We start from the raw sequence: 27,500 nt of genomic DNA, 5'->3' as shown, positions 1-27,500 counted from the left end.
AGATTTTTCTCATACTTTCCCCAAGGAGCTATAATTGCAGATCTTACCTTTATGTCTTTAACCCAATTTGAGTTTATTTCTGTGTGACACAAAGGTAGGGGCCAATGTAGTTTTCAGGCATGTGCATATCTAGTTCTCCCAACATCATTTGTGGAAGAGGCTCTTTTGTTGTTGTAAAAAACATTTTGGCCACTTTTGCATGGACTCACTGTTGTGCTCTCTCCTCTGCTTTGTTGATTATGTATGTCCATCTTTACACCAACAGTATGCTGTTTTTGATAAATATGGCTTTGCAACTCTCTCAGATTAAGAACTATGAGGCCCCAGCTTTGTTTCCCTTTCTTAAGATTAATTTGGTTACTCATGGTCTCTTGACAATCCATATAAGTTGTAAAATTGTTTTTCTTATTTTTGTAGAAATATCACTAGTTTTCTGATAGAGAATTGAATCTATAGATCACTTTAGGCAGTATGAAAATTTTTGCAATATTAATTCTTCCAATCCATGAGCATAGGAAATCTTTCCATTTATTTCTTCATTATTTAATTCCTTTCTACAACATTCTGTACTTTTCAGTGGAGAAGCCTATTTAGGTTTATTCTCAAGTTTTATTTTTCTTGGTGGTATTGTAAATGAAACTGATTTCTTAATTTCTTTTTCAGATTGTGTGTTGTAGGCTTATAAAGATGCAACTGATTTTTGCATTATTGATTTTGTTGCATGCATTTCTGACAGTTCTTTATCGCTGTCGACTCTTGAAGGATTTCAACATATAAAGTTATCTGGGAACAGGATAACTTCTTTCTCTCCATTTGGATGCCTTTGTTCCTTGTCTGTTACTCTGGGCAGGATGTCAAGCAGCAGACTGAATAGAAGTGATGAAAGTAGGCAGCTTGGCACTGTGCTTAATCTTAGAAGAACAGCTTTCAGCTTTTCACCACCGAGCAGGCATTAGTTATAGGTTTTCATATGTAGCCTTTATTATTTTAAAATAATTTCCTTCTATTCCTAGATGATTGACTTTTTATCCCAATAAGGTATTAAGTTTCATCAGATGCTTTTTCTGCATCTACTGCTATGATCGTGTCGGGTTTTTCTTTGTTCCACTGCTTTACTTTATCACCTTGATTTATTTCCTTATGTTCCGCTATCCATCTTTGCCTCTCAGGGACAAAGTCTCCTTAGTTGTGGCATGTGACCCTGTGAGTATGGTGCTGAATTCATTCACCTAGTGTTTTACTGAGGGTTAGTGCGGCTATGCTTACCAGGGACGTTAACCTGAAGATTTCTTCTTGTGGTGTCTTTTTCTGGATCATTCTAGCCTCATAAAATGAATTTGAAATTTTCCCCTCCTGTTTATTTGAGAGTTTGAAAAAGATTAACATTAATTCTTTTTTTAAATGACTGGTAGAATTCACCGGTGATGCCTTCTGGTTTTGGGCACTTCTTTGGTGGGAAGTTTTCTTTTTCTTTGTGCTTTAGTCTTAATGGAGTACATGTTTCTAGAAATTTAGCTATTTCTTTTTACACAATTTATTGGCATGTGATGGTTCACATAGTCTCTTAGAATCGTTGTTTCTGTGCCATCAGTTATAGTGTGTGCAATCTTTCATTTCTGATTAATTTAAGCCCTTTTAATTAGTCTAGCTAAAGCTTTATCACTTTTGTCAATCTTTTCAAAATCCAGCTTTCAGTTTGGCTATTTTTTTCTATTGTTTGTTTATTTTCTCTATTTTTAAAATTTCCTGTTGTCTTTATTATTTCATTCCTTATGTTTATTTGGGGCTTGATTTCTTTTTCTTTTTTCTTGTTGCTTGAAGTATAAATGAGTTTTTTTAAAAATTTGGGATCTTCCTTCTTTTTCAAAAGTAGGCATTTATGCCTATAAACTTCCCTCAGTACTATTTTTACTGTGTTACATTAAGTTTTGGCATGTTAGGTTTTAATTTTCATTAGTATCAGCGTTTCCTAATTTTTCTTTTTGATTTATTCTTTGACCCAGCGGATATCCATAAACATGTTTAATATCTACATTTTTTTGTGAATTTTCCAGTTTTCCCTCTGCTATTGATGTCTGGTTATTCTACTGTGGCTGAAAAGATACTTGGTTTAATGTCAGTCTTTTAAAATCTATTAGTACTTGTCTTCTGACCTAACATGATTTATCTTGGAGAATAATCCATATGTGCTGCTGATGAATGCACATTCTTCCACTGTTGTATGGAATATTCTGTACATGTCTGTTAGATCCATTCAGTCTATAATGCTGTTCAGGTCTTCTGATTATCAATCCTCTGTCTAGGTATCTTTATCCATTATTGAAAGTAGCATGTTGAAATAGCCTACCTAGAGAATTCAGGGTCCTCTCAAATCTTTCATGGATGTGTCTTCTGTGTGTGCACATGTGTGTTAAAGGGTTAGTTAAAGGAACTGACTGATTTCTGTCTTCTTGAGCTCATAATATTTTACTGGCTCTAGAGTCTGCTACACATACCCAGATCCTCTGGACATGCTGCCCAGCCAGCTCTTTCTTGTTGTCAGCAGTTCCCCAGGCTTCTAGAATTTTCAGGGCACCATCTGCACCCTGGTTTGGGTGCCATAGAAAGCAACTATTCAGATAGCCCCCACCCACCCCCAAAAAAGCTAGAACATTAGATTCATAGTGCAACTTGTTGTTGCCCCAGAGAGAAGCTAGGAATTAGAGTTTTGCCAGCTTGCTGTGCCAGGGAAAGGGACTATAGCAGGAGGGTTTCCCTAATTTTCTTACTGACTTCACGCAGCTGATTTTACTCTCATTAGGGCACAGGAACTCTCTAAACTGGTGCAGGCATTCTCACGCAGAAAATTAATCTGTACGGTGTTGAACTAATGTGTGCATGGAGAGAAAGAGGACCTAGAGTGGTCTATCCTACTGTCACGTGACATCACTCACAGTCACACCCTTTCACTGCAGGGTCAGCAGTGCCAGGTGCAAAGGGAGCTCTGGAGAGTTTCACATTTTCTAACAAGTCGCAGGCTAGATCTAGTCATGTGACCCCAGCTAATTTCAGAGTCAGGAAAGCAACTCCCCCTACATTCCCTGAAAGTAGGGAACACAGAAGGAAATGTGGTGTAATAAATTTATGTAGTCATGATCACACATGAACAGTAACAGTACAAACACTGGACAAGAACAAAACCCATGTTATGATTCTTGGAGGAATAAAAATTAAGGGAAACTATATTGCAAAGAGGTGGGGATGGGGACACAGAATGAAAGAGCTGGGTCTTGACCTTCCCCTGTAGGCAGTCACAAGAATCAAAGAGTCAACCAAGTGCAGGATAAGCTTATTATTTACAAATATGGAAATTTAAAAAAAAACAGAACAAATGGACAAATGTTTTCCCCCAAAAGACATTTAAGTGTGTAGAGTTAGGAGAAAGAGTACCACTATTTACTATAAGACTTTTGGTGCTTTTTAACTTTCTGAAAAATATCAAGCATTATATTTTGAAAAAGAAAGAAAACATTACATTTAAATTTTCAAGGCTGGGAAGAGATGCTTCAGATATCTAAATAGGGACTATGACTTTCTCAAATGCACAGTTATGCCACGTGTTGTTCTGTGAAGGAAAGGAAAGAATGTAGACATGCCTTACTGACTTCTGTACTGCTCGGCTTACTGACTTCTGTACTGCTCGGCTCCAGACACTCAAACCTGAAGCAAATTCTATGCCTGGCTCCATGCTTACCACCAGCAAATGAGAACTATTTAAGAGCAAAGAAAACTAAAAGAACTGAGTAACTTTCTCTTCAAGGATGATTTGCACACTTTCCTGTATTTCCAGTGACCAAGATGAATCCTGTGTTAACCTCTGGGGAGCATAGAGGATAATTATGTAACTAAAAATCCCAGTAATTTTAATACAGATCTTTTCATTCCACTTTAAAGGAGTGGACATGTTTGTGGGCTTAACGATTGAACGCATTCTAAGATTCCTTTAAAGGGTTTTATGGTGCCTCTAATTCTTGGAATTCTTTTGTAGCTCTCTGAAATGCATAAGAAACATTCATTTTTTTTTTAACCAGGTAAAACATAGATATTCTCAGATCAGTCATATTTCAAACATGTGCTTGTTTGAAAAAAAAAAAAAGAGAGAGTTGTTTTAGTTTCAAGAAAGGTCTGTCTTTTTGCAGAAATCTGGCCAGGGCCGACCCCACTAACAGAGACCATTCAGCTCTCTTGGTTGGACTCACATAGATTTAAATAATGATGTCGATCTCTCTCTCTCTCTCTCTCTCTCTCTCTCTCTCTCTCTCTCTCCCCCTCATCAGCATTGCTGAATTGCCTCTGTGTTCTTTTTAAAGATTATGCTGAAGATGTTTGTAGGAAAAGACTTGCTGTGGTTTAGATGGATAAACCCCCCAGAGCTTCATGCACTTGGGTGGGGCTTTTGGAAGGTTTTAGATTACAGGGATGCTATAGCTCACTGACTTTTCAGAGGCTGTTCACTGGGGGAGCAGAACCTGGAAGGTTACACCCACTTCCCGGCTCCTTCCTTCTCTTCTCTGTCTGCTTCCTGGCCACCATGAGGTGAGCAGTTTTCCCGCTCTCAGACCTTTTCACCATGCTGTTTCTGCATTTGAGCCAGTTGACCATAGACTAAAAAAGTGAGCCACAATGAACCTCTCCCCCTTTAAATTACATATATTTATCAAGTATTTTGTCTCAGGGATGAGGAAAGCAGTAGAGACAAAACTCAAGATAGGAGAATGGAGAACTTGTAATGACACCCCAAGTCAACATCTGCATTTCAAAACTAACCACTTGCCTGCTTTCTACATTAGAAGGTGAGAATCACACTGACCTCCTGAAATGATTCTGAGAACTTTCTCATCCCGACTCCCTCCTCCCAACTCCAGGCAGATGGAAGACCTGGACCAACCAATGACAAGGTTATGCTCTCAATGAGCCAAAAGCAAATACATGAATAAACCCCAAAGTAGCCCCTTCATTTTGATGTGACCACACAGTAGGACTCCCTGTGCCCAGGTATGCGCTGAACACTCACACCCTGTGCCCAGCTGGCAGGCTTCAAGGTGCAGGCAGGTGTCCATGCTTCTCACTGCCTCCTGCTGGGTGCCTGCCATGGTCCCGGGATGCCGAAGAGTCTCCCCAAAGGACAGCGCTGGGAACTCGCAGGCAGAAGCAGATCCTGGTTAGTGGGGAGATGTGGGGCAAAGCACAGCAGAGATGACAGAAACCTTTCCCCTTCCTTTCACTAAGCTCCCTTCCTCTCTGTGCTGGGTCACTCCGCCCTGCCCAACTCCCTCAGGCTCCCAGGTGTTTGCAGCAGCTCACCCTGGCCTCACCCTGTCCTCTGTCACCTCAAAATCTCCCATATAATTCAGCTAACTCCCTATGGTGAAAACTGGTGTAACCATGTGAAAGAGAACTGAGCATAGATTAAAGACACAGGACAGAAAAAATGACAAAATTGGAAGGGAAAAAAGAGAAGAAATGCAAAAACTCTTGATTACTTCAAATTGTAACATAGAGGTGATTGCAGGAATGCAACTGTCCTACTTGTAAGGGAAAAGAGGGACTGGGACTCTAGACATTCATATATTTCATTTTGGATGTCTTGATGCTGACTGAAGCCTACAAATTATACAGAATGAATAAAATATAATTGTCCTAATTAATGTTAAGAACAGTGTGGAGCTTGAGACCTTCTCCAAATGCAACTGGCATGGACCCTGCAAGGCAAGGATCCCAAGTCAGAGATGCAGGAGCATCTGTCACTCACACAGGAGCCAGAGTCTCAGCATTCTTCCCCTTGATTCCCTGAGCCGCAGCTCCACAGAACAACATGAAAAGAATTATTTAGACCTGCACAAGCCTTCAACTGTCTTACAGCAGAAGAGCACTGAGCTTCATGAGCCCAGCTCATGCACTAAGTAAGCCTTTGTTTCTTCCCCAGGAAGACAATATCTTTGCTGGGGAAGCCAACAGGTCTGCCCTTCACTCTGCAGAGAAATCCTATTTCTATATTCCAAGGTCCTTCGGTGTACAAAGTTCCTGGACTAGATAGAAACAAAGGCAGTCTGTGTCTGTGCTCACAAACTGCAAAAGCATAGTAAACCAATGGGCAATCACTGCCCCCCGATTACCTGATTTTCTCATTGACTGGCCTATTAAACTTTAGCTGTTACCTGCCTGACAGGAGCTGCATGTTGGAAAGGCAGCCATGAGCAAGCCCTGCCATGGTTCCTGACTTCAAGGAGCTTATACTTCGATGGGGAAGGTAAATATTAACCAAGGCAGCTCAGAAATACACATGCAAAATGACAACAGTGTTGAAGAACTTTAAAAGAAAAGTCATTTGCACTATAGAGGGATCACAGGAGGTGTTGCAAAAGTATCACCAGACCGAAAGACTCAGAATCAGCTCAGAAAAGGAGCTTTGTGGGAAATGAAAGCAGACAGAGATCAGACAGGTGAACCAATAAACCTAAGGAAAGTAACAGAGGCCAGGGATCTAGGAACAATACAGTGGACCCTCAAGTTACAGGCCTGACACGCCAACAACTTGGGTTAGAACCAGAATTTTAATTTTACCTTATGACCAAAGTCTTGAGTTACATCCCAAATACCAGCCACTTGTGCTTCCAGATGGTCTCAGATACAGATTTCACCCTCAAAGAGTCCTGGAAGGAACATGACAACACCATTTCTTGTGTGGAGTTAAGCGGAAAATCCTGAAAAAGTGTCTCGCTAAGGACACTGAGATCTGCCTGTGTACAGGAGAGAGACTGTGAAGGCAGGGGAGAGGAGCCTGAGCCTTCACTGACCAACTTGAGTTACAACCAGCCCTCAAGAATGGACTGAATTTGTAAGTCAAGGGTCTACTGTATTGTGAAAATTTAGATTATGGCAGAGAGGAGATGGAAAGGGTAATGAAAAGTTAGAGAACACAGGTGTCATATTTTGAAGACACAAGGGGTTTGGGCACCCTGGGATACTTCTGGGGGAAGTATTTAGTTGAGAGGAAGGAAACAGACCAAAGGAAAGCACAAGGAGGGGCTATCAGTCCTGTGGGACTCCCGGAAAGATGGAGGAGGAGACTGACATTGGTGAGGACTAAGGATGGTGCCTCTATTGCAAGACCCAGTAAGCTAAACCTGCAAACTGGGAAAAGAGACTGGAGAAGTCGCCACTGGAATGGACAAGAGAAAGCAAGGCTGTTTGCCCAGTTGGGAAGGAGGCTGGGAAACGAGGGAAACCAAGGTTGTGAGGGCTGTGGAGGTCTGCAATGGCACCGATGAGAGGAGGAAGCCAGGGGAACAGGGAGGAGCACTTTAGAGTTTCATTGAATTTGTGTGCACTTGTACACACCCATAGATACACATGTATGTAGATGGACACACACACACACACACACACACACACACACACGGCCCTAAGTCGCACTCCTGTCCTCTACTCCACTCCACACGTCCTCTCTTAGACCCATCCACCAGTCCTTCTCTCCCTTCTAATGGTCCCCCATTTTCCTACCACTGAGGTCACCCCACACCAAAGGCGGTCTGCCCAGCCAAGTGAGCTGGGGAGAGGGCAGAGGAGGAAAATTTCCAACACTTGTCATTTAATATCTGTCCTTTCCTCCCTGCCCTATCTACAGAAATAAATTCAAAGGCACCAAAGGCCTGTTCTCTTTGCCCTTTATTCAGGGAGTGACAAAATGTCAGCATCCCAAAGAGGGGACAGCCTGAATAATTACTTAGCTCAGCTTCACATTTTCTAACAAGGACGCGAAAGCCCAGGGACTTTTCATGATCCGTCTCATCAGTGGGGATTTTGCGTTCTTTGAGACCGTGAAACGCTGGAGGATTAATCGGGGCTCGTCCAGCACAGAGGCAAGGGGTGGGCGCCCAGGAAATTGAACTCATCTTTCCAAATGGAAGAGGGCCGTCCTTCAAATCAAATGCGTCTTAGGTCTGAGAATGAAAGCCTCCCTTCTCTTAATGGGATGAGAAACTGTGCCACTGCATTAAAGCAGGAGCAGAAGAAAAAGGAAAACTCATAAGAAAAGGACATAAATCCAGGATTCTGGAGCTGGAAGGCAGCACGCTCTCGGGAGTGGAAGGAGAATTATTTTCTGACCTGGAAATGACCCTCACTTAGAATGAGAGTTTTGCAGCTTCCTGAGGTTCCAAGGACAGAAGGGTCAGAGCCCTAAGCACTGCTGGGCTTTGAAGGGCCTGGGGGTAGAAGGATAAGGACTCTGTTGCTGGTGCTGGCACCTGGCTGGGCTCTTAGGGAGAGAGCCGTGCAGAAACCCACAGGCCCGGTCATCCTGGGGCAGGGACTTGACCCCCATTGGCTGCTGGTTCCTGAAGATACAGGCTTAGACAAAGCTTCCACACATGGCCCCGATGCACCTGAAGGAGGCAGACAACTCTGCCAGGGAAGCCACACATGGTGAGGTGCTGGTAGCCCAGTGGATTCGTGGCAAAGCAGAGCCCGGGCATATGCAGTGGGCTTGACTGCACTTTGGCTGGAGGAGGGAGGCTCATCCCGAGGACACGAGGGGTGGGTTGGGAGGCAGATGCGCTCAGTGCCAGCTTGGGTCTTGCTCTCCTTTTATTTTTCCCTCATCTCAGAAAGAAGAAGGCCCGGTGTGGGGAAGGCCATCGGTTAACAGGGACAGAAGCCCCTCGCTGTTTCTGGCAAGAGATCAGGGTCCCCACAGACAATAGTGAGGGGCACTTGGAGGCACTGGCTTGTCCTTTTGCACTTACTGAAGCCAATAAAGCCCAATGAGCAGATTTACATAATTTTTCTTTTTTGGTACCAGGAATCAAACTTGGGCCCTAGCGCTTGAGAGGCAGGCGGTGGAACCACTGAGCCAAATCCCCGGCCCTAGTGTTGCTTGTTTTTAAATGACAATGAAGCATCCATGCACTGTGTAAAGGGGGCATTTGGAGTGAAGGTGAGATGGCCTCAACCCTGCCCTATCCACAGTCTCAGCCCCTGTAGCTCCCCAGTCCCAGCTCCTCACTGCTGTGGGGGCAGCTCCCAGTGACCTGTTTGCATTTTCCCTGGAAAACTGTTGCTGATGTGTTCGGGTGAATGTCACAAGATCACCATGCTGTAAGCCACTTTGCTCAAAAGCAAGAACACAAAAGAAGCTAAGGAGAACCAGTGTGAGCACAGACTCAGGCCAGAAGTGGGTCTAAGATTTCCTAGAATCAAGAATTAAGCCCAGGACAGCAGGTCTGCACTGGGCTCTCAACCACCAGCCCGTGGGCAACTTCTGATGAGCCCCACCTGCCTTAGCTGAGTCCTGGGGCACCCTCTTGGGAGTCTCCATCCCTTCTCTCTGTAGCTGGGACTCGTGACAGAGCTGCCTTGGACTCCTCTGGCTCTGCAAATGGTTCCATCCATAAGGACAACTTGCCCCATTGTTCTAGGCCACAGCATGCCCTAGAAGATTCCCTGTGACCTGCTGGTGTGGCACTGATAGAGAGAACTTTTGTAAATAATCAAAAACCTGTAAAATGTGAGGAAAATATAGAATGACTTCTGCTTTTCTAACCGAAATCTGCTTTGTTTAGTTCAAAATCAACCATAGAATGGGACATCTGGCCTCATCCTGAGACAACGGGGCCCATTGAGACCCCAAGATCCGAAGTTCTGAGAGCCACATGATTGTAAAATGTATCAAGATTAAAAGAACAATTGCTTAACGTTGCTTTCCTGACCTTGAACACCCCCTTCCTGTGGGCTAGGATAGCTAGACGAATCTTAAAGATAAACTCCCTAACTACGAAGAATGCTACATCTGGGTTAAAGTTAAGTGTCTTGTGACTGTGATTTGTATATCGGTAATATGAACTGTGAGAATGAAATGTAACCACCTGAATGAGATCATGGCTGTGAAACCTATAAAAGAAGGAGCTGTAACCTAGTGGGCGGTGGATCACTGGTGCTGCTTTAGTGCAATTAGCCTTTTGTTGACAAAATAAACCTTTTATTATTTTACTTCCATTCTGCTTCTCTGTGTGTGTCACTTACCAATTCCTTCTGCAACAAAACCTTTGTTTCTTTACCTTTTTTTATCCAGTGCTGAGGATGGAATCCAGGCCTGGTGCATGCTAGGCAAGTGATGTACCACTGCACTTCACCTCAGCCTAGGTTTGTATATTCTTTTTCTGAAGACTTGTACCCTTACTGGCTCCTTGCCTGTGCCTCACTTTGCTGCCCTTTTCTGTCTCTGAATCCCCTCCACATTACCGCTGGACTCCAGATGCCCTGCCCTTGCCTGGCACACAGCAGTGACGGCCTTTAGTGCTTGTGTCTTGCTCTTTGCCCACAATGTTTCTTGGGGAATTTCTGCCCTACTTTCCTCAGATGGTCTCCCAGAGAGAATTCGGGAAGCCAATTTCCTCCTCCTTACTACAGAAGCAGGGTGAGCAGCCAAGGGCTCCTCCACCTCCCTTGGCATCTCCTGTACATGTCCCTGTGTCCACATTGGGCCCCCACATGTGGTCTCAGCCTTAGGGTGTCAATCCTGCACTTTCAGTTCACCTGGATCCTCCAACAGACTGTAAAATGGTGGGAGATGAGGGCCACAGTTTCCTCTCACATATGAACTCACAGGAGACATTTATTTATAACATGACTTTTGTAGGGAAAAAAATCTGATAACCGATGTTGTCAGTGTGTACACACAGCTCCTGAGCCCCAACTGGATCCCGCACTAGGTGGGTTCTGAAGTGTCTGCTCAGGTCAGAAAGGAATGAGCAGGCAGGCAAGGGTTGATTTTGCCAGAGCTCCACCCTCAGGATGAAAGAGGCTATCTGCCTGTGCCTGGGTGGAGGATCTCAGAGGATTCTGGGAAGTCTGTCTCCAGGGCCTCACTTCTGAGCCCTTCATTTTTCAGACTGAGGCTGTGGCAGCAGTTGTTTCCATGACAACCACACCAGGAGTCTCCCTGCTACCAGGAAGCAGCAGGTGGGGGAGACACACTTTGTTCCCCAGTTCCTCCTGGAATAAATAAGGTTTGGAGGAGAGGGAGCAGGGAACATCAGAGGGGCTGGGGCTGACAGCAAGGAAATTACATCCCACAATGGGCATCCAGGCCAACCCAGGACAGAGCCTGTGTGCCTGCCCGTGAGCCTACCTGAGACCCCTGTAATCTCAGAAATAACTGGGGTGGCACTGGGAAGCTGGAGACCCCTGGGTAACAGATTGGTGCTAAACAAGAACCACTTAAAATGGGCCACTGATCAAAATCTGTCTCTACTGACAAAAGCCAGAACACAGGGACTTTCTTCTGCTTACATTCAATCAGAATGTCCCAGAATGTTCAGAATGTTCCAGAATGTCATCTGCTCAAAAGATGTCAACTCATGTAACTCTGAGAATGAAATCCCTTAGAAATGACTGACTCAATGAAAGCATTTTATTTTTCATTATCCACAGAATGACAAAAACAACACAAGACAATTCCTGCATCATTTAGTTAGTTAACTCACTCATTTAAACCAAGCCTCTGGACCCTCAGTGGCTATGCACAGGTACATGGGCCACATTTAATACATGCAAACAGATGTAGCACCTTTGAATGGAGGAATGTTCAGTGTATGTGCTGTTTCCATGAGCTACACTGGATGTCACAATTTAACGTAACGGAAATCCTAGGGAGTAACCTTGCTGAAACATCTGGCAGAGGAGCAGAAATGGAAAACCTTACAAGTTCCCCGACTAATACAAGTGAATTCTGAGAAAATGTTCAAGACCCCAGGATCAATGCGAGAATCTCTTCTGCTGCTCATACTGGGTCACCCACAGGCCTATTTCTCAAAACAACAGAAATACCATCAGTGGAAACAGGAATACACACACAAATTCATGACCCTTGTTTTTAGGGAGTTTTAAGGATAATTTACAGATTTCACACAAATTCTCCACTTGAATCGAGAGGTTGAGACTGTTTTCATCTCTGTACAATCTTATTAATCTGCCATTTTTTTCCTGCCATATATAATTTTTTCCAATCCACGTGGAGAAGACACCACCTTCTCCCCAGTGGTGTCAGAAACAGCAGGTATTTTAGTTGCCATGGTAAAATGGAAGTGACATTCTCTCTCACAGAGAAAATCTTGAGCTTTCCATTCATGGACCATTTTCTGTCATGTAAATTTCATCCCATTCACATTCAGCATCTGAAACCAAGAACTGATGGGCCCCTTTGAGTGAGAGTCCCTTTTAGGCCATTCTTAGGGTTAAGTAAAAAGGAACCTTTTATTTGTGTTCATTTCCCAAAAATGTCATGAAGGATCTGAATGGCCCATTTTACTACTGCCCAGAAAAAAGTGAAAATAGACTTTTTGGGTAATGCTTTTGTAGTTTTTCTAATCAGATGTTCATTTAATAGCTTCCTTCTAAGACTCCTTTCTTCATCCACTGGGTTTATAGTCTATTCAAAGTCGGAAAACGAATTTAAATTACTGTATGCACTTCATGCACTTTTCTGAGCTCAGATAGCACCACTTGCAAAGAAGGCCAGACCTGGGTCTCAGTCCAACATCTCTCCAATTCTGTGTCATCACAATATTGAAATAAGCATATTGGATTCTTCCTAAGCTAAGGATTAAATGCAGTATTTTATCTTAATAGTTGTAGCTTAGTGTGTCTAATATCTTATGCTCAAGTTAGCAATTCCTATTTGCTATATACTTATGTAAAAGCCTTGTAAGTGGTTTGATAATCAATAGACATTCCTTAGAATCTAGCCTTGAGAAGTTTTCCCAAATGCAGAAAAAAAGATTTATGCACAGAGCCACTCATCCCCAGGGCCAGCGAAAACAGCCTTCAAGTGATCAACCACACGGAACTCACAAGAGGCTGGGTATCAGGAAGTTATTAGCATACTGTTTAAGAATACCGTGAATATAAATAAAACATCTTTAATAAAATATTAAGTGAAAAAGCTTATTAAAATTTGTAGGTGCAGTATGACAACACTATTAAAAAGTTTCAAGGAAGTAAAACTAGAGTCGGGAAACACCCAGAGACGTGTGCATGAGTACTTCAGAAAAGGAGGGCTGTTTCTGTTCTTTCTACATCCCTGTGATGCCTGACTTTCTATAATATCCCTATATTATTTTCAATGGGAAAAATAATAAGCAAAACAAAAGTACCCAAACACCCTCAGGGGTGCCTCTCAGGGTTCTCTTGGGTGAGGTGACTTTCACATGGTTGGGAAGGGGGTGATCCTTTCATAGCTGCTCCTGGGGAGACCCAGAGGGGAGGTCACTGCTCAAGCCCCTTCCTATACAAGTGAGAAGCAAGATGCAAAAGGAAATGGTTTCTCCAGAAGAGCAGCACCTTGTGGCCCAGCACGTTTTAGAATCTAGCCTGGTTTGGAAGTCTTTTCACATACATCACTGTATTATAGCCCCATAATACAAAAGGAAAAAACTAGAGAATCAGCTGGCAATGGGCAAAATAACAACACAAGAATAGAAGCATGACCGGGGTCTTGTTTGTCAAAGAGATGTTCTGTTTGATGCATGTGTTAAAAGTAAGAAAAGTAAGGGAGAAAGAGGAGGGGAGAGAGATTTAAACATTCAACCCCCAAGACAGGGCACCTGACACAGACAGTCACAGGTGCCCCCCGTGCAGAAGCACACGCTAGAAATGCGCTTCCTTTCCATCCTTTGCAAGTGAGAAAGCAGTCACACAATTTGTTTGCAGATGTGGGCATGCTGGGAGGACCTAAAAACCATCCACAGTGCATACAGGGACCTGAAAAGTTCTCCTTTAGTAGGCCGTGGCAAAAGTGTTCTTCAGCATTTGGCTGATGTCATCTGTGGAAGAAAGAACAGAGCAGGTTAGGAAAAGGTTTCACAGATGCCCTTAGGCAGGGTGTGGTTTGTTTCAAAATATACTGAGCCCATACTGGGAATAGCTCCAAGTACACCACCAAAATTTAAGAGATTTGCTTTTGGTATGGGAGTGGCCCTGAGAAGGCTTTGCTCAGAAAGATGCAAGCTCTGGTCTGTCTGCCAGTGTGAACCATGTGAGGGAGCTTGAATGACCAAGGCTGAGCTCATTCAACTGGGCTGAAGAACCAGAAGGTCCCCAAGACTGCACTTGCTCTGTGGTTTCAGCACAAATAAAAGTGAGTTGGTAATAAGGTTAAAAATTAGAATAATCCAGAAAAATGCAGTTATATGATGACTCTTAAAGGAACAAGTTCAGATTCTTTCACTTTCAGAATCTAAGTGCAGCAAATTCAAGAACTAGGGGAGCGCTGTGTAGGGAGGAAGATCTATAGGGGCATCAGCCTCCCCGCAAACACAACAGCCCTCCTTTAGTATGAAGAGAAAACCAGAGGCTGAGTCACCCTGGAGTCTCACTTCTTTTCTCTCTCAGTGTGGAAGAAAGAAATGACACAATGAGGCTGTTTGTTCCATCATAAGCTACTGGACAAAGACAGGCTCAGGGGTAGAGGTGGGAGAGTTGGACAAGACCTGTGTGCAGAGCCAGCTTCCCATGTGTACCAGGCCACACTGACCACAGGCTGATGATCGCTCCCCTGGAAAATCACCCTAAGGGAAACAACTACCTTCAGCCCACTAGAGGAAGAAGCACCAGGAAGCCCCGGAACAGTGATTTTGTGTGGCATGTAGCCAGCTGCTTATAAAGTTGAGTTTTCCAAGACCTTCTTAAAGATATGAGAAACAGAGACTATATACAAAAGATCTCCTATCTGGAAGTGAAGCACACAAAAATTGGACTTGCCAAATTCTCTTCTTGAAAGATGTCACTGGTTAAGAATGCATGTTTTCTTAGATGGTCATTTCGCCATTGTCTGCTTGCATGGAGTTGGGTACACCACACACACCGTAAAGGAGGTAACATCCTATTTCCCAGCCACTTTTGTTCAACAATTAATTAACTCTCGGTATATTAATGAAGGTCAAAGGCTAACCAAAGGGAGGTATACAGGAAGGAGATCAGCCCATTTGCTCATTTGACTGAAGTCAACATAATTGAAAAAGAACAAGAGATGAGAAGATCAGAGAGTCCAAGGGGTCGAGGTGCAACTCTGAATTTGAATCTTTTCTGATTATTGCAACTCTTTCATCACTTTTAGATCTTTAAAAATTATTTTAAATTATTTTATCTCTTCCTGGTTATGTTTTCTGTCTTTCAGCTTGCAAGTTAAGCAACAAGGATGAGTATTTCAAACCCAAATTATAATTTATCATAATGGTTGCTGCCGTCCTCATGAAGCACTGCTGTGTCACAGCTGAGAGCCAGTTTTCCCCGAAAACACGGGGCTTCTGAGCTTGGCTCTCAGGTTGTATCAGATGTGCATCAATCTTGCTCTGATGAAAACGTCTTCCATAGTGGAGGACTTTTATCTCTGATCTGCGACTGTCATCCCTCAAGGAAGAGAGCTGAGGGACCAGAGTGAAAGGAGGCGATGCCCGGTGGTTTCCCCCGTAGCACAATCGCTCCATGAAGGAAGAGTCTAATGTTCAAACACTGAATTGCACAGGCTGTGATCAGCCCAGGGCCCTCAAGCTCTGGGTTTCAATTGCACTCAGGAAATATTGATGGAAGGAGAGAAGGGAGCGAAGGACGAAGAGTGGGTGGGAGAAGGAATTTCTCATTGCGTTTCCATTCTTTGCAATTTACTTTCTTTTTTTGTTTTTGTTTTTTGAAACAGGGTCTCATTGTGTAGTTGAGACTGACCTGGATCTCACTATGTAGCCCAGGCTTGTCTCGAACTCACAGCGATCCTCCTGCCTCAGCCTCCCAAGTGCTGGGATTAAAGGCGCCCACCACCACACCCGGCCTCTGCAATTTACTTTCCCAGAAATGTCTAGTTGAGTGGAATGCCCACTGCCATTTTTTCCTAACTGCTCGTGTCCCTAACAACATCTTTGACTTTGTCTTTCAGGCTTTGTATAGGTAATGGGGAAACACGGCATATGGTCAGGTCCTGGGGCAGAGCCCAACTTTGTCAGTGAATTGAGTTACATTTTTACTGCACAAATGAGCTAGTGTTAAAACCTTCAAATGTCTCACTGAAACAGCCTTGTTAGTAAAAGGTGTTCATCATATATGTGTGCATCTCATACCACTAAACAGAAGAATGAATTATGAAACTACAGCCCACTTTTTAGGCACTGATCGGGGAGATACCCCTGGTGCAGTGTTAAGGAAGAAAAGAATAGCAAGTCTTAGAACAGCACGACCTTGTTTTGTGTATGTCGTAATGGTTATATAGGTTGCGAGAGCGTTATACAGGCCTGAGAACCTGCTTGCACCCCCGGCTGGCAGTGGGGAAGGAAATGGGAGGAGGGTTTTCCACATGATCGGCTCTCTCTATTCCTGAATTTATTTGCATTTTTTGGCCCAATGCACTATTTTCAAACCTGATTATAAATGAAAATAAAATAAGAAAATTATCATAATTTAAAAACAATCGAGGCCAGAGTATCATAAGTTCAAGCCCAGTCTGGGGAGCTCAGTGACTTAGTGAGACCCTGTCTCAAAATAAAAAATAAAAAAGGGCTGAGGATGTAGCTCAGTGTGAAGGCCCTGTGTCCAATCCCTGTACCAGGAAAGAATAAAAAAGAAAAAGAGAAAAAGAAAGCCAGAAAAGAAGAAAGGCAGGCCAATTTAAAATATGTAAATCTTTAAAGTGACGAAAAACATTAGAGCCACTTACCTTGCTATAATTAGATTTTTTTTCCATGACAGTTCATCTTTTTATTTGATTTTAGTAGCAATCTCCTTCAGGAGACACTTGAGATCATTAAGCTTGGGAAGAAAAAAGAACACAAGTGGTCTTAAATTCACAATTTCCAAGTTCAATTTTTAAGAGGTTGCTCTATGGCTTTTCCATGGAACAGATGTGTACATTAAATAGCAAATACGGCACATCTGCGATGGGACTGAATAATGGTGGCATGTGATATTTACAGCTCTGATTATTGCTTATTTTCTGACATTTTATCATTAGCAATTAGTAAGCTAATTAGTAAACCAATTAATATTAGCTTAACTTAAATGTGAGTCACTAGTGGTTCCCTCATAGAAATGACAGGTTGCAATGACACATAGAGAAATCCATAAAAATAATAATGTTAAATGCAACGCCAAAATAAAAAAAATTATGAGATATTAATAAAGCTTTGTTTTGTAAAATTATAATACAATATATAATACCAGTAAATCAACTTTTTGCAAATGGACAATCTTGCCCCACAAATACATACATATGCAAATAGTATAAACCCTACAGCATAATTTAAACCAAAGGCACAATGGAGTTATTCTTGATGTATGTAAGTTTCACAAATTTGTCACATGAGATGCATAAACTCATGTTAAATCACACACGACACTGGTACACCTCTGGTACAACCTCTTCCTTTAACTTAAAAAAGCAGGGCAAATGACTTAATGACTGCCTAAATAAATAAGACGCAAGATCCCTACTGGCAGAGTTAGGTCAATTATGAGCAACTTTGTTTCCTGCTATAATGAGAGGGAGGCAATTTTTATCCCTCACAGGGGATTTGACTAATAGTAAAATGGCTTTAATAAGCAGTCCGAAGTAGAACATAAGATTCTTAAGAGTAAAATAAATGAAAGAATAGAAAAACGGTAGAAAAATCAGCAAAACTAAGAGTTGCTTTTGTCAAAAGATAAACAAAATTCACAAACTCTTAGTGAGACTAAAAAAAATAAACCTCATTTCTTACTATGGTTGTGTATTGGATTTTCACCTTCCACGAATCAGGGGTTACGCCGGAGTGAGCGTTCCCTGAATGCCAAGAAGAAAGGAAAGTTAGCATCAGAGCCATGGCGAAACCAGAGCCGCAAGGTCGTCTTGCAGGATAAACAAGTTTCCTACATGAGGGACTCTGGCCGCAGGGCAGACAGCCATATACTACATCATCCACCAGGGGAAAAAAGTACCCCCTGACAGACACAGGGAAAACACCATCTTCACTGGAACCTTATCTCAAACTGTATGCAACCTACCAGGACTGAGTCAAGAAGAAATACCAAGCCTGAACAAACCCACAGCAAACAGGGTGAGAGAATCGGTACCAAAAACTTTCTAGCAAAAGGTAGCCTAGCAATAGGTGGTTTCATGAATGAATTCTACCAAATATTCAAAGATGAGCAAATGTCAACCCTCCCCAAACTCTTCCAAAAAGTAGGTGAGGGAATATTTTCCACACTCAGTCCCTGAGGCCGCCATCACTCCGGTCCCAAAGCAAAGACAACAACAACAAAACTATAGGATGCTATTTCTGGTGAATAAAGATGCAAAGATTGTCAACAAAATACCAGCAAGCTTAACTTAGGAAAACCTCAAAAAGATAATATACTGAAAAGAAATGGCATTATCCTGGTATGTGAGATTGGTTTAACATACGAAAATCAATCAGCAATGAGCTACATTAACAATAAGGACCAAAATTCTTGTGGTCAACTCAGTGGACGCAGAAAAAACAGCTGACAAAATTCAGCCATCTTTCATGATAAAAGCTCACACAAAAAAGGGATAGCAAGCAATTGTCTCCACACACTAAAAGCAATATATGAAGGAAGAAAAAAAAAATAGCACTGTATTCAAAGGGGAAAAGCTAAAGCTTTTCCTTTAATATTTGAAATGAGACAGAATCCCCATTTTCACTACTAATATTCTAAATAGTACTGGCAATCCTATGGGAGCAGCCATATAATACGAAGAAATAAAAGGTATCCAAATCTATTTGCAAATAATTGTGTATGTAGATAAGTCAAAGATTATGTGTATGTGCATACACACACACACACACACACACACACACACACTGCTGGAAACATTAAATTAATTAAGCAAAGTTTCAGGATACAAAATGAACATACAAAAATCAGTGGCATTTCTATACACCAGCAATGAGTGGTCCAAAAGGGAAATGAGGAAAACAATCCCATTTGTGGTAGTAACAAAAAAAAATAAAATACTTAGTAACCAAAGAAATAAAAGATGTTTACCAAGTATGATGTGGAAATTTATAAAGATAGAAATAAATGGGAAAATATCCCATATTTATATATTGGAAGAGTGAATACTGTTAAGTACTCCAAATACTCAAAATGATCTATAGTTTCAATGTAATTTATATCAAAATCTCCAAAACATTTTTTACAGAAGTTAAAAAATTGTAAAATTCATAGAGAATCAAAAAGACTCTGAGTAGGCAAGGCAATCTTTAGCAAGAAGACTACAACTAAAAGTATATACTACCAGATTTCAAATATATTACAAAGCTACCATAATTAAAGCAGGATGGTACTGGCTAAAAAACAAACATATAGACCAATGGGACAGAACCCAGAACTAAACCTATGTATTTAGTGTCTGATGATCATTGACAAGAGCACCAAGAATTCAAGAGAGGAAGGGTAGACTCTTCAATAAGTGGTATTGGAAAAACTGGATCTCCACCTGCAGAAGAGTGAAACTGAACCCATACTTCACACCAAATACAAAAATCAAAGCAAAAATAAATTAAATTCTTAAGTGGAAGACCTAAAACTATAAAGCTCTAGAAGAAAATATAGGGGAAAACCTTGTTTTTGGTTTGGCAAAGATTTTTTGGAATGAAGTCCCAAAAATCACAGCCACCAAAAACCAAAAATATGGGCCAGGGATTTAGCTCAGTGGCACTGCACTTGCCTCCTAAGTGCAAGGTCCTGAGTTTGATCCTCAGTACCAAAAAAAAAACCCAAAAATAGACAATAGATTATAACAAAAAGTTCTTCACAGAAAAGGAAATAATCAACAACATGGAAGAAGAACCGCAGAAAGGGGAAAATATTTACAAGCCATATATCAACTAGGGGTCGTAGCCAAAATACATGAGGCGCTCATGTCACTCAGTAGCAAACCCACAATAATCCAATTTTTAAAAATGGGCAAGGGACCTAAACAGACACTTCTCTGAAGAAGAAATTCAAGGCTGACATGTTTATGAAAAAAGATGCTCAAAGTCTCAAATCAGCAGGAACATGCAAGTGAAACCACTCACATCTGCTGGGCTGGCTGTCATCAAAAAGAAAAATAAGTGTTGGCGAGGATGTGAAGAAAAGGGAGCTCCTGTACCTGGCTGGTGAGGATGTAATTTGATGTCCTTGCTATGGAAAATGGGATGTAAGTTTCTCAAAACCAGAAAAGCAAACAACCAGGGCTGAACTACCAGCACTCCTAGGCATTTATCTGAAGAACTGAAATCAGAATCAGGAAGACAAATTTGCACTAGCACAATCAACATGGCATTACTCATAAGAGAAGCCAAAATTAAGAGCCACCCGAGGGGTCAATCAACAGATTTGTGGATGGGACAGATGTCCTGTGAACCTCATGGGAAACTCGGCAGTATTTTTAAAGAGAAGGCAAAGTGGGAGATGGTGGTCAATGGACACAAATCTCAGTTACAGGAGATGAGTGAGTTCTGAAAGCTCCTGTTCAGCATGGGGGCTGTGATCAACACTACACTGTTACCTGAATTTTTCTGAAAAGTAGGTCTGTTTTTCTTTTTTGTTGCTAAAGATTGAACCCAGGGCCTTACACGTTAGGCAATCACTCTGCTGATGAGCTATAGCCCCAGACTGAGTAAAAGGCTTAAATTAAGTCTCTCCACACACACAGAATGCACAAATAGCAATTATGTGGAGGTGACAGATATGTTAATTAGCTAGGTTGGATGGTGGTGATCATTTGTAATTTATACGTGGACCATAACATCAAATTATACACCTCAAGTATAACACATAGTACAGTAGGTCAATGATAGCTCAATGAAGCGTTTTTAAAATGCAGTTTAATTTAAAAAGGAGTTCAAGAGCTTGCTCAATAAACAAAAGATCTAAAGATGATCACAAAATTCTGTGAGTGAAGTCAAGGATGTTTTGTTTGTTTGTTTGTTGCTCAAAAGAGGAAGTAAGAAGACACGCGAGAGGGCTGGGGATTTAGCTCAGTGCTTCTGCCACCTGCCTCGCAAGCGCAAGGACAAGTTCGATCCTACACATAGTACAGTAGGTCAATGATAGCTCAATGAAGCGTTTTTAAAATGCAGTTTAATTTAAAAAGGAGTTCAAGAGCTTGCTCAATAAACAAAAGATCTAAAGATGATCACAAAATTCTGTGAGTGAAGTCAAGGATGTTTTGTTTGTTTGTTTGTTGCTCAAAAGAGGAAGTAAGAAGACACGCGAGAGGGCTGGGGATTTAGCTCAGTGCTTCTGCCACCTGCCTCGCAAGCGCAAGGACCCGAGTTCAATCCCCAGTACCAAAAAAAAAAAAAAAAAAAAAAAAAAAAAAAAAAAAAAAAAAGAAGAAGAAGAAGAAGAAGACACAGGAGAGAATACAAAAGGGGACGGGTCAGGGGACCATGTGAGAAGGGAAGAGAAGCAGGGGACAGCTTGGAGTCCCCCTGCCATCTGCCCCAATTCTGCAAAAACCTAGACAGTGTGTGATGTAGGTGGCATCTGGGGGAACCTAGAGGGAGGCTGAGCTCCATAACTAGGTAAATGGGACAGCTTGTGAGCACCTTCCAGCTCTCTGGGGACCACTAGCTTATACAGGTGTGGGAACAGCCTTCAATTACAATTTCAGTTCTCGGTGACTCCCTAGGACACCTTCACAACCCCCAACCCAGGTCTGCCATTCCTACAGACAGTGCTGGCCACCGTAGACCCAAGTGCTTAAACATCTAGGTCCGTAAATCACTTTTCCCCTGGGAATCTTCTCAGTTCAGCCAAGGTCTCCACTTCCCCAATTTTCCTGACTCCAGGCCCAGTGCATTTCTCAGACAGCTCAGGCTCCTGCCATGTTCCTCTCTTCCTGCATCCACTGTGATGCCCTCCTTTGTCACTCTCTGATGTCCCCAGGTAGGGCCAGGATGAAGGTGTGGCTTGGGCCAGCTTTAGCCCAACCCCTAAGTCAACTCCCTCCAGATCACCTCAAATAAACCAGAAAGACAAAACAACAAAACACACTAAAGCAGACTGTTTTCCCGACTAGCACAGCAGCTGGCCACCTCCCTAGGATCTCTGTCACCTTAACCAGATTGCTTAAGCCCCTCGATACTGCCACTCTGACCCCTCGGGGGGCTCTCCCCGCAGAGAACACCAGATCTGTCTCTCGTGGATCCTGAATCTCTCCAGATCCTGCCTTTGCATGGACATAAGCTCCCACACTACACAGAGGTGCTCGGATCCCCTCAAAGAACTGCCCAGGCTCTCTGTGTCTTCCCACTCAGCTCTCCCTGGCTCATGCTACCCCACTTTGGCCACTCCGAACAATCCATACTTCTCCCGACCGAGGGCTTTCATAGCTTCCCATCCCTGTTCCCTCCCAGCACAGACACAGGCCATCTGCTGAGCACATACCAGATACCGCACAGAAAATCACTTCTGCTATTCACTGCCATATCACTGAACTTGAAAGGGCCTTCTATACCCAAACTATTTACCAAAAAGTCCATCCATAAAGTTCAGGTCCCATATCAGCTTTGACAGATTTAGCTCAATGCCTGGCAGGTAGTGGCCTACACACAGATTCAGCAGGAAACATATTTTAATATAAACATGTGATGTGGGAAAAAGTGGATATATCATGAAAGGTTTTATGTATGTCTAATATAAATATCCATTCTTAGAATCCTGTCTCCTATTGTCTTTTCATGTATTCTCTCAAAAATCCTTCGAATCTTCTCTAACCTTTAGAAACATCCAGCACTTTGCTTTCCTCTCTTCACTGATTATAACTACAATACACATCCTGACATGGTTATGAGTGTGCAGTCACTCAATGCTAATGACACAGAGGTCTTCACAGTCCCTCAGTAAAAATCAGCAGCTATAACCTCAGAACCGGAGCATCTGTAACAAGGTATGCACTGGTATGATAGTGTCACCAGAGGTGGCAGCCACCACTTCCTCCTCCTGAGGCTGGTCCATGATAGCTGGGACTGATGGACTCTGTCAGAAGTGATACTTGGACAGCTCCAGGCCACACCCTGAACAGTACTGATAGTTTCTTTTGTCATTCCTGGAAGCCAGCCACAAGGCCAGCGCACTTTGACAAACCTGTTCACATGCAGAGGCCCAAAGGATCAGACACCACGAGGGAGAGAAGAGCCTCAGAGAGGAACATGAGGTCCATGCCTGATGACACAGGAAGTGGAACATCCTAGTGGGGCCCTTCCCAAGTTCCTGACCCACACACCTTGAACAAAGTGTCTGTCAGAAGTCACCTCACTGTGCAGTACTTCATTGGGTGGCAATAGACAACAGAGTTGTGACTAATACGTCGGCTGTTGGCACATAGTGAATTATTACCCTGAGAATTTTGCTGTAACATACAGACCAGGCAGCTCCAGAGGAGAGGAGAGGAAGGGCAGAAGAAGGAAGAGCCACCCTAGGGGGGGCAAGAAGACCGTGGGCACCAGTCAAGGTCACTGATGTGCCTCACAGAACCTCAAAGGTGAAGCCCATGAAAATGAGAGCCTTGACTGTTAAAATTATTGGCAGATGACAAATAAACAAACAAGAAATTGTGTTGGAAAAATTCTCATGCTAAAAAGCTCAGCGAAAAGCAACTTTCATTCATTCAACAAACATTTGCTGACCCTACCAAGGACAAGGTAACGTGTGCTGAACAGTTGACCACACCACATGGGGTCCTGTCCAGCCATCAAAAGGCACAACGCACAGTCCGTGAACGTCACCAGTCAGGCTTCTCCAAATACCACGATAAAACAGCTCACATCACCCGCTCCTCGGAACCTGGGAGGTATCGGGTAATTACAAATCGATTGTAATTTCTGCTGAATTCCACCACCATTTTGGGCTACATGTGCCCAGCACCCACAGGAGTGTTTGTGTGTGCAAAAGACCCTCCAGATTAAGTAGGCACCAAATCAGACTGGCATCGAAGACTCCTCTAGTGTTTGGCAGGCTCCCACACAGCTCCTTTGAGCTCTCTGGTGATTCCCCACTATTGCAAACATCTTCATCTGCCTCACAGCAGAGAGAAGAAGGAGAGAGCCCTGGTTAGACAGACAAGATGATCACAGATGGTGGGCATGGTGCTTCCAAGGAGCTGAAGCAGGGGAAGCCACTGGCTCTAGCCCCTCGTGCTTATCTGGTAAAAGAAGAAAACTGCGGATGGAAAACAGTCCTTTCTACTTCTTTTAAACAATTAACTTCTTTTGTTTTCTGACTCTCACCATGGATATCTACCTGAAAGCTCAAAGACACTGGAGAATTTTTTAAATTCCTAAGTTATAAATAGAGCCATACCTTCGTATCCAGTTGTCTAAACCGATGCCTCATCCTGCAGAGAAATTACAGGAAGACAGTGAGTGAGAGGGGCTGAGAGAGCACTCTCTGCCCTCATTTTGGTCTTCTAGGGGGCAGAATACGGGTTATTTTCATTTCCAGCTCAATCAAGGGCCAGCTGCATTCACCTTTTGGATTTTTTTCTAATACCTAAACAGAGCAGAATGCCTTTCTTGCTACAATGAGAAGGACAGCCAATAAACGCTGCCTCTCCTGTTGGGTAGGGAAAGGGCACTTGTAAGGTCTGTCCCTCTCCCACCCCATGTCTCAGAGCCAAGAGCAATGGCCTCAGCACCACTTTCAATAGCGTGTGGGACCTAACGGAGGGATTCCTCCTCATGCTTATCCTTCACGGTTTGCTAGAGCATATTTTTGAGGTGTGTTTTGGGCCCCCAGAAAGATTGACAGCTGTCTGTGAAGACGGTCACTTGGGAACCACCTGGAGAATCAGCTGAAACTCAGCCATTTCTGCAAGGTGCTTAATGATCATGTTTATGAATCACGTGGGCACTGACAACAACTCCTTGCAGCTCACAAACGATGCTTAAAACGGAAGGAGAGCTTATGAAAGATCAGTCAATGGATTTTCCATCTTCTGATCTCTATACTTCGGCATCAAAGTGGTAAACAGGTGTGTGACCCCTAAAGCCATCTGCCCAGGACCGGTGGAGCTTCCTAGATCAGCCTCTGCAGTGGGAGATTGTGTTACCCTATCTGTGGCCTTCCACTGTAGACTCCAACTACCTGTTTCTCCCCCAGGGCCCTGACAGACAATCACGGTAGCAGGGGGTGGCTTCTCCCTTCCTGAAGGGCTGGTGAGCATCTTCAATTGCCTGGGGGACAGGGCTTTACTGCTGCCCTCTGCAGATGCTAATTACAGAGTGTGCACAAATGAGCTGTCTACACTCTCCTCCCATCTTACTGTCCCAAGGGGGCAACCCACATACTCTTCCGAGTTGTCGTTGGCTTTTGTGTTGATCTTGACAAGGTAATTTTCCTTCATGACCCCCTCCCATGCCAGAGTGTCGTTGTCCTCGTTTTTGAAACCTTGAATAATGAGAAAAGAGAGACATTCAGATCGTTTCATCCGCCTCTTGCTTTCTAAATCAATACCTGCTTGGCATTTTGGGAGGACCCTGGAACTAGAGGAGCTGGATTCTGCCCTGGTGGATCTGACTGATGTTAGCAGTGATGGTGTGGGGTTACGGGATATTAATGGCTTTCTCGGTAACAGTGAACAATCAGCTCCTCATATGGAATAATCACCCAGTCTTTATTCCAAACAGATCAATTCAAAACTTGTCTGTGTGTTTCATGACTTAGCAGAATCATTCTGCTAACCAATTTGGCTCTCACATTGGATACGTGTGTGCTCCTCTTCCACTCTGGTGACATAAAAATGCTGCACCAGTCAGTTGGATAATTACCAACGGCTTCCAAACAGGCAGCCTAACAATGCAGCAAGAGCTTTGGAGGAGAGGAAGAGCAGCTGAGGGTACCGTTCCCGTCCTTGTCAAACACACAGTGTCGGTGTGGCTCTGAAAGAAAATTCTCACCTCTAGTCTTCCTTTTTCATGCGACCCAGGGCAGGGTGGTACACTGGCCTGCCACATGCTCCAGTGAGAGTCTGAGTTCAGCTTCTTACCGTGCCAGAAGGCAGGCAAGCCGAAGAACTGATCATCACTCCAGCCACACTTCAGGCCCTAACACAGTGGACCTCTCGCGGCTTCCTCAGTCCATGGATCTGAGAGAGCACACACATTTGTGCAGGCAACCCCTTGGAACAGACTTGGGCAGCTTTTACTTTTACCATTTAAAGTTATTCATTCTGTTAGAATTTAGGAATTACAGTATCTTTCTGGATATTGCTTTCTGTATTGCATTCTGGATAAAAAGAATCAATTGAGGGTCCAAGAATGCTCGGATTTAAGCAAATCCCATATTTTTGAGACAAGGTCTTGCTAAACTGCCCAGGCCAGACTCCAATCTGGTCATCCTCCTGCCTCAGCTTCCCAAGTAGCTGGGATAAAAGGTGAGTGCTACCACACCCAAACATATGTATTTATTTTTAAATGGTGGTGATTCAGTTTACAAAATAGTTCTTAACCACGGCTTTTAAAAAATTATGTCGGCCCTAGCAATGTGTTCCCAGTGTCTTTCCTTCAAGCCAAAATATCCACGGAAGCCGATGAGGAGTACTTAAAAATAACGCGGAAAGACGGACGCTCCCAAGCACAGATGATGAGAGGACAGGAATGACAAAGGACCAAGAAACACTGGCTGCGTTCTGTCACAGCCAGAGAAATGCGAGCTGAACTAATGACAGAGGTTTCACTGGTCATCCTGGGAAATGAGCAGGCTCTCAGAGAACACCTGTAGTCTTTCTTGGAGAGGGTGTGAAGAAACAGGAAGCCCAAAAGATGCCAAAAGTCTGCCCGTTGTTACAGCCTTGGAAACTGGGCGTGAAATGGTAGGGGAAGGGAAACAGGCAGTACACAAACTGTGCACACTCTATCTAAAAATTTCTCCCTGGGATATAACTCAAAGAAAAACGAGAGAGGTGCTCCAAAAGAACACATTAAATTCTTTAACACACCCTATGCTAATGAGAATCGGAACAACCTACACATTTAACCTCAAGGGATTCGTTAATTATGGTACAGCCGATGGCTAGATTATTCCACTATTTGTTAAAAATTAGAATATGGACAGATCATATCTATTATAATGTGGATATTGAAAGTGTTTATATTATACTAGTAGTTAAATGAACAAATTCAGTTTTGAGTACGCATGCATAGAGCAATACAGTTACTACACAGCCAAATGAGAATGATAGGAAAAAAATGCCAGAATGCTGACAATATTTATCTCTTCTTCACTGGTTACATGTGCCCATGATCTTTATTTGTATATTTGTGTATTTTTCAAATGTTCTATAATGAATACAGATTGCTTTTTTTTGGGTACCAGGGATTGAACTCAGGTCCCTGTGCTTGTAAGGCAGGCCACCGAACCGCTGAGCTAAATCCCCGGCCCCAGATTGCTCTTTGAATCACACACACAAAAAAAGAAAAAAAAAC

The 27,500-nt window shown here is 43.0% G+C and overlaps 1 protein-coding gene across 2 annotated transcripts in view; it reads right to left on the bottom strand.

Annotated features, from left to right (window-relative positions):
* Positions 1-11,453: 11,453 nt before the first annotated feature.
* Trpm8 (transient receptor potential cation channel subfamily M member 8) overlaps positions 11,454-27,500 on the bottom strand; it is an 85,657-nt gene continuing 69,610 nt past the window's right edge. For both annotated transcript variants that reach the window (XM_033764712.1, XM_033764714.1), the window contains 4 exons: positions 25,365-25,464; positions 24,379-24,412; positions 16,742-16,833; positions 11,454-13,862 (listed from right to left, as the gene is read on the bottom strand). In XM_033764712.1, coding sequence (XP_033620603.1) covers positions 16,783-16,833; positions 24,379-24,412; positions 25,365-25,464 — 185 coding nt within the window. In that variant the 3' untranslated portion in view covers positions 11,454-13,862; positions 16,742-16,782. The remainder of the gene's footprint in view (positions 13,863-16,741; positions 16,834-24,378; positions 24,413-25,364; positions 25,465-27,500) is intronic.

This window comes from Fukomys damarensis, unplaced genomic scaffold, assembly GCF_012274545.1.
Source record: "Fukomys damarensis isolate Sample0158 unplaced genomic scaffold, DMR_v1.0_HiC HiC_scaffold_16, whole genome shotgun sequence".
In the NCBI taxonomy this organism is placed as follows: domain Eukaryota; kingdom Metazoa; phylum Chordata; class Mammalia; order Rodentia; family Bathyergidae; genus Fukomys; species Fukomys damarensis.
Note: the sequence above shows the minus strand (reverse complement) of the source record. Positions and strands in the feature narration are given on the sequence as shown.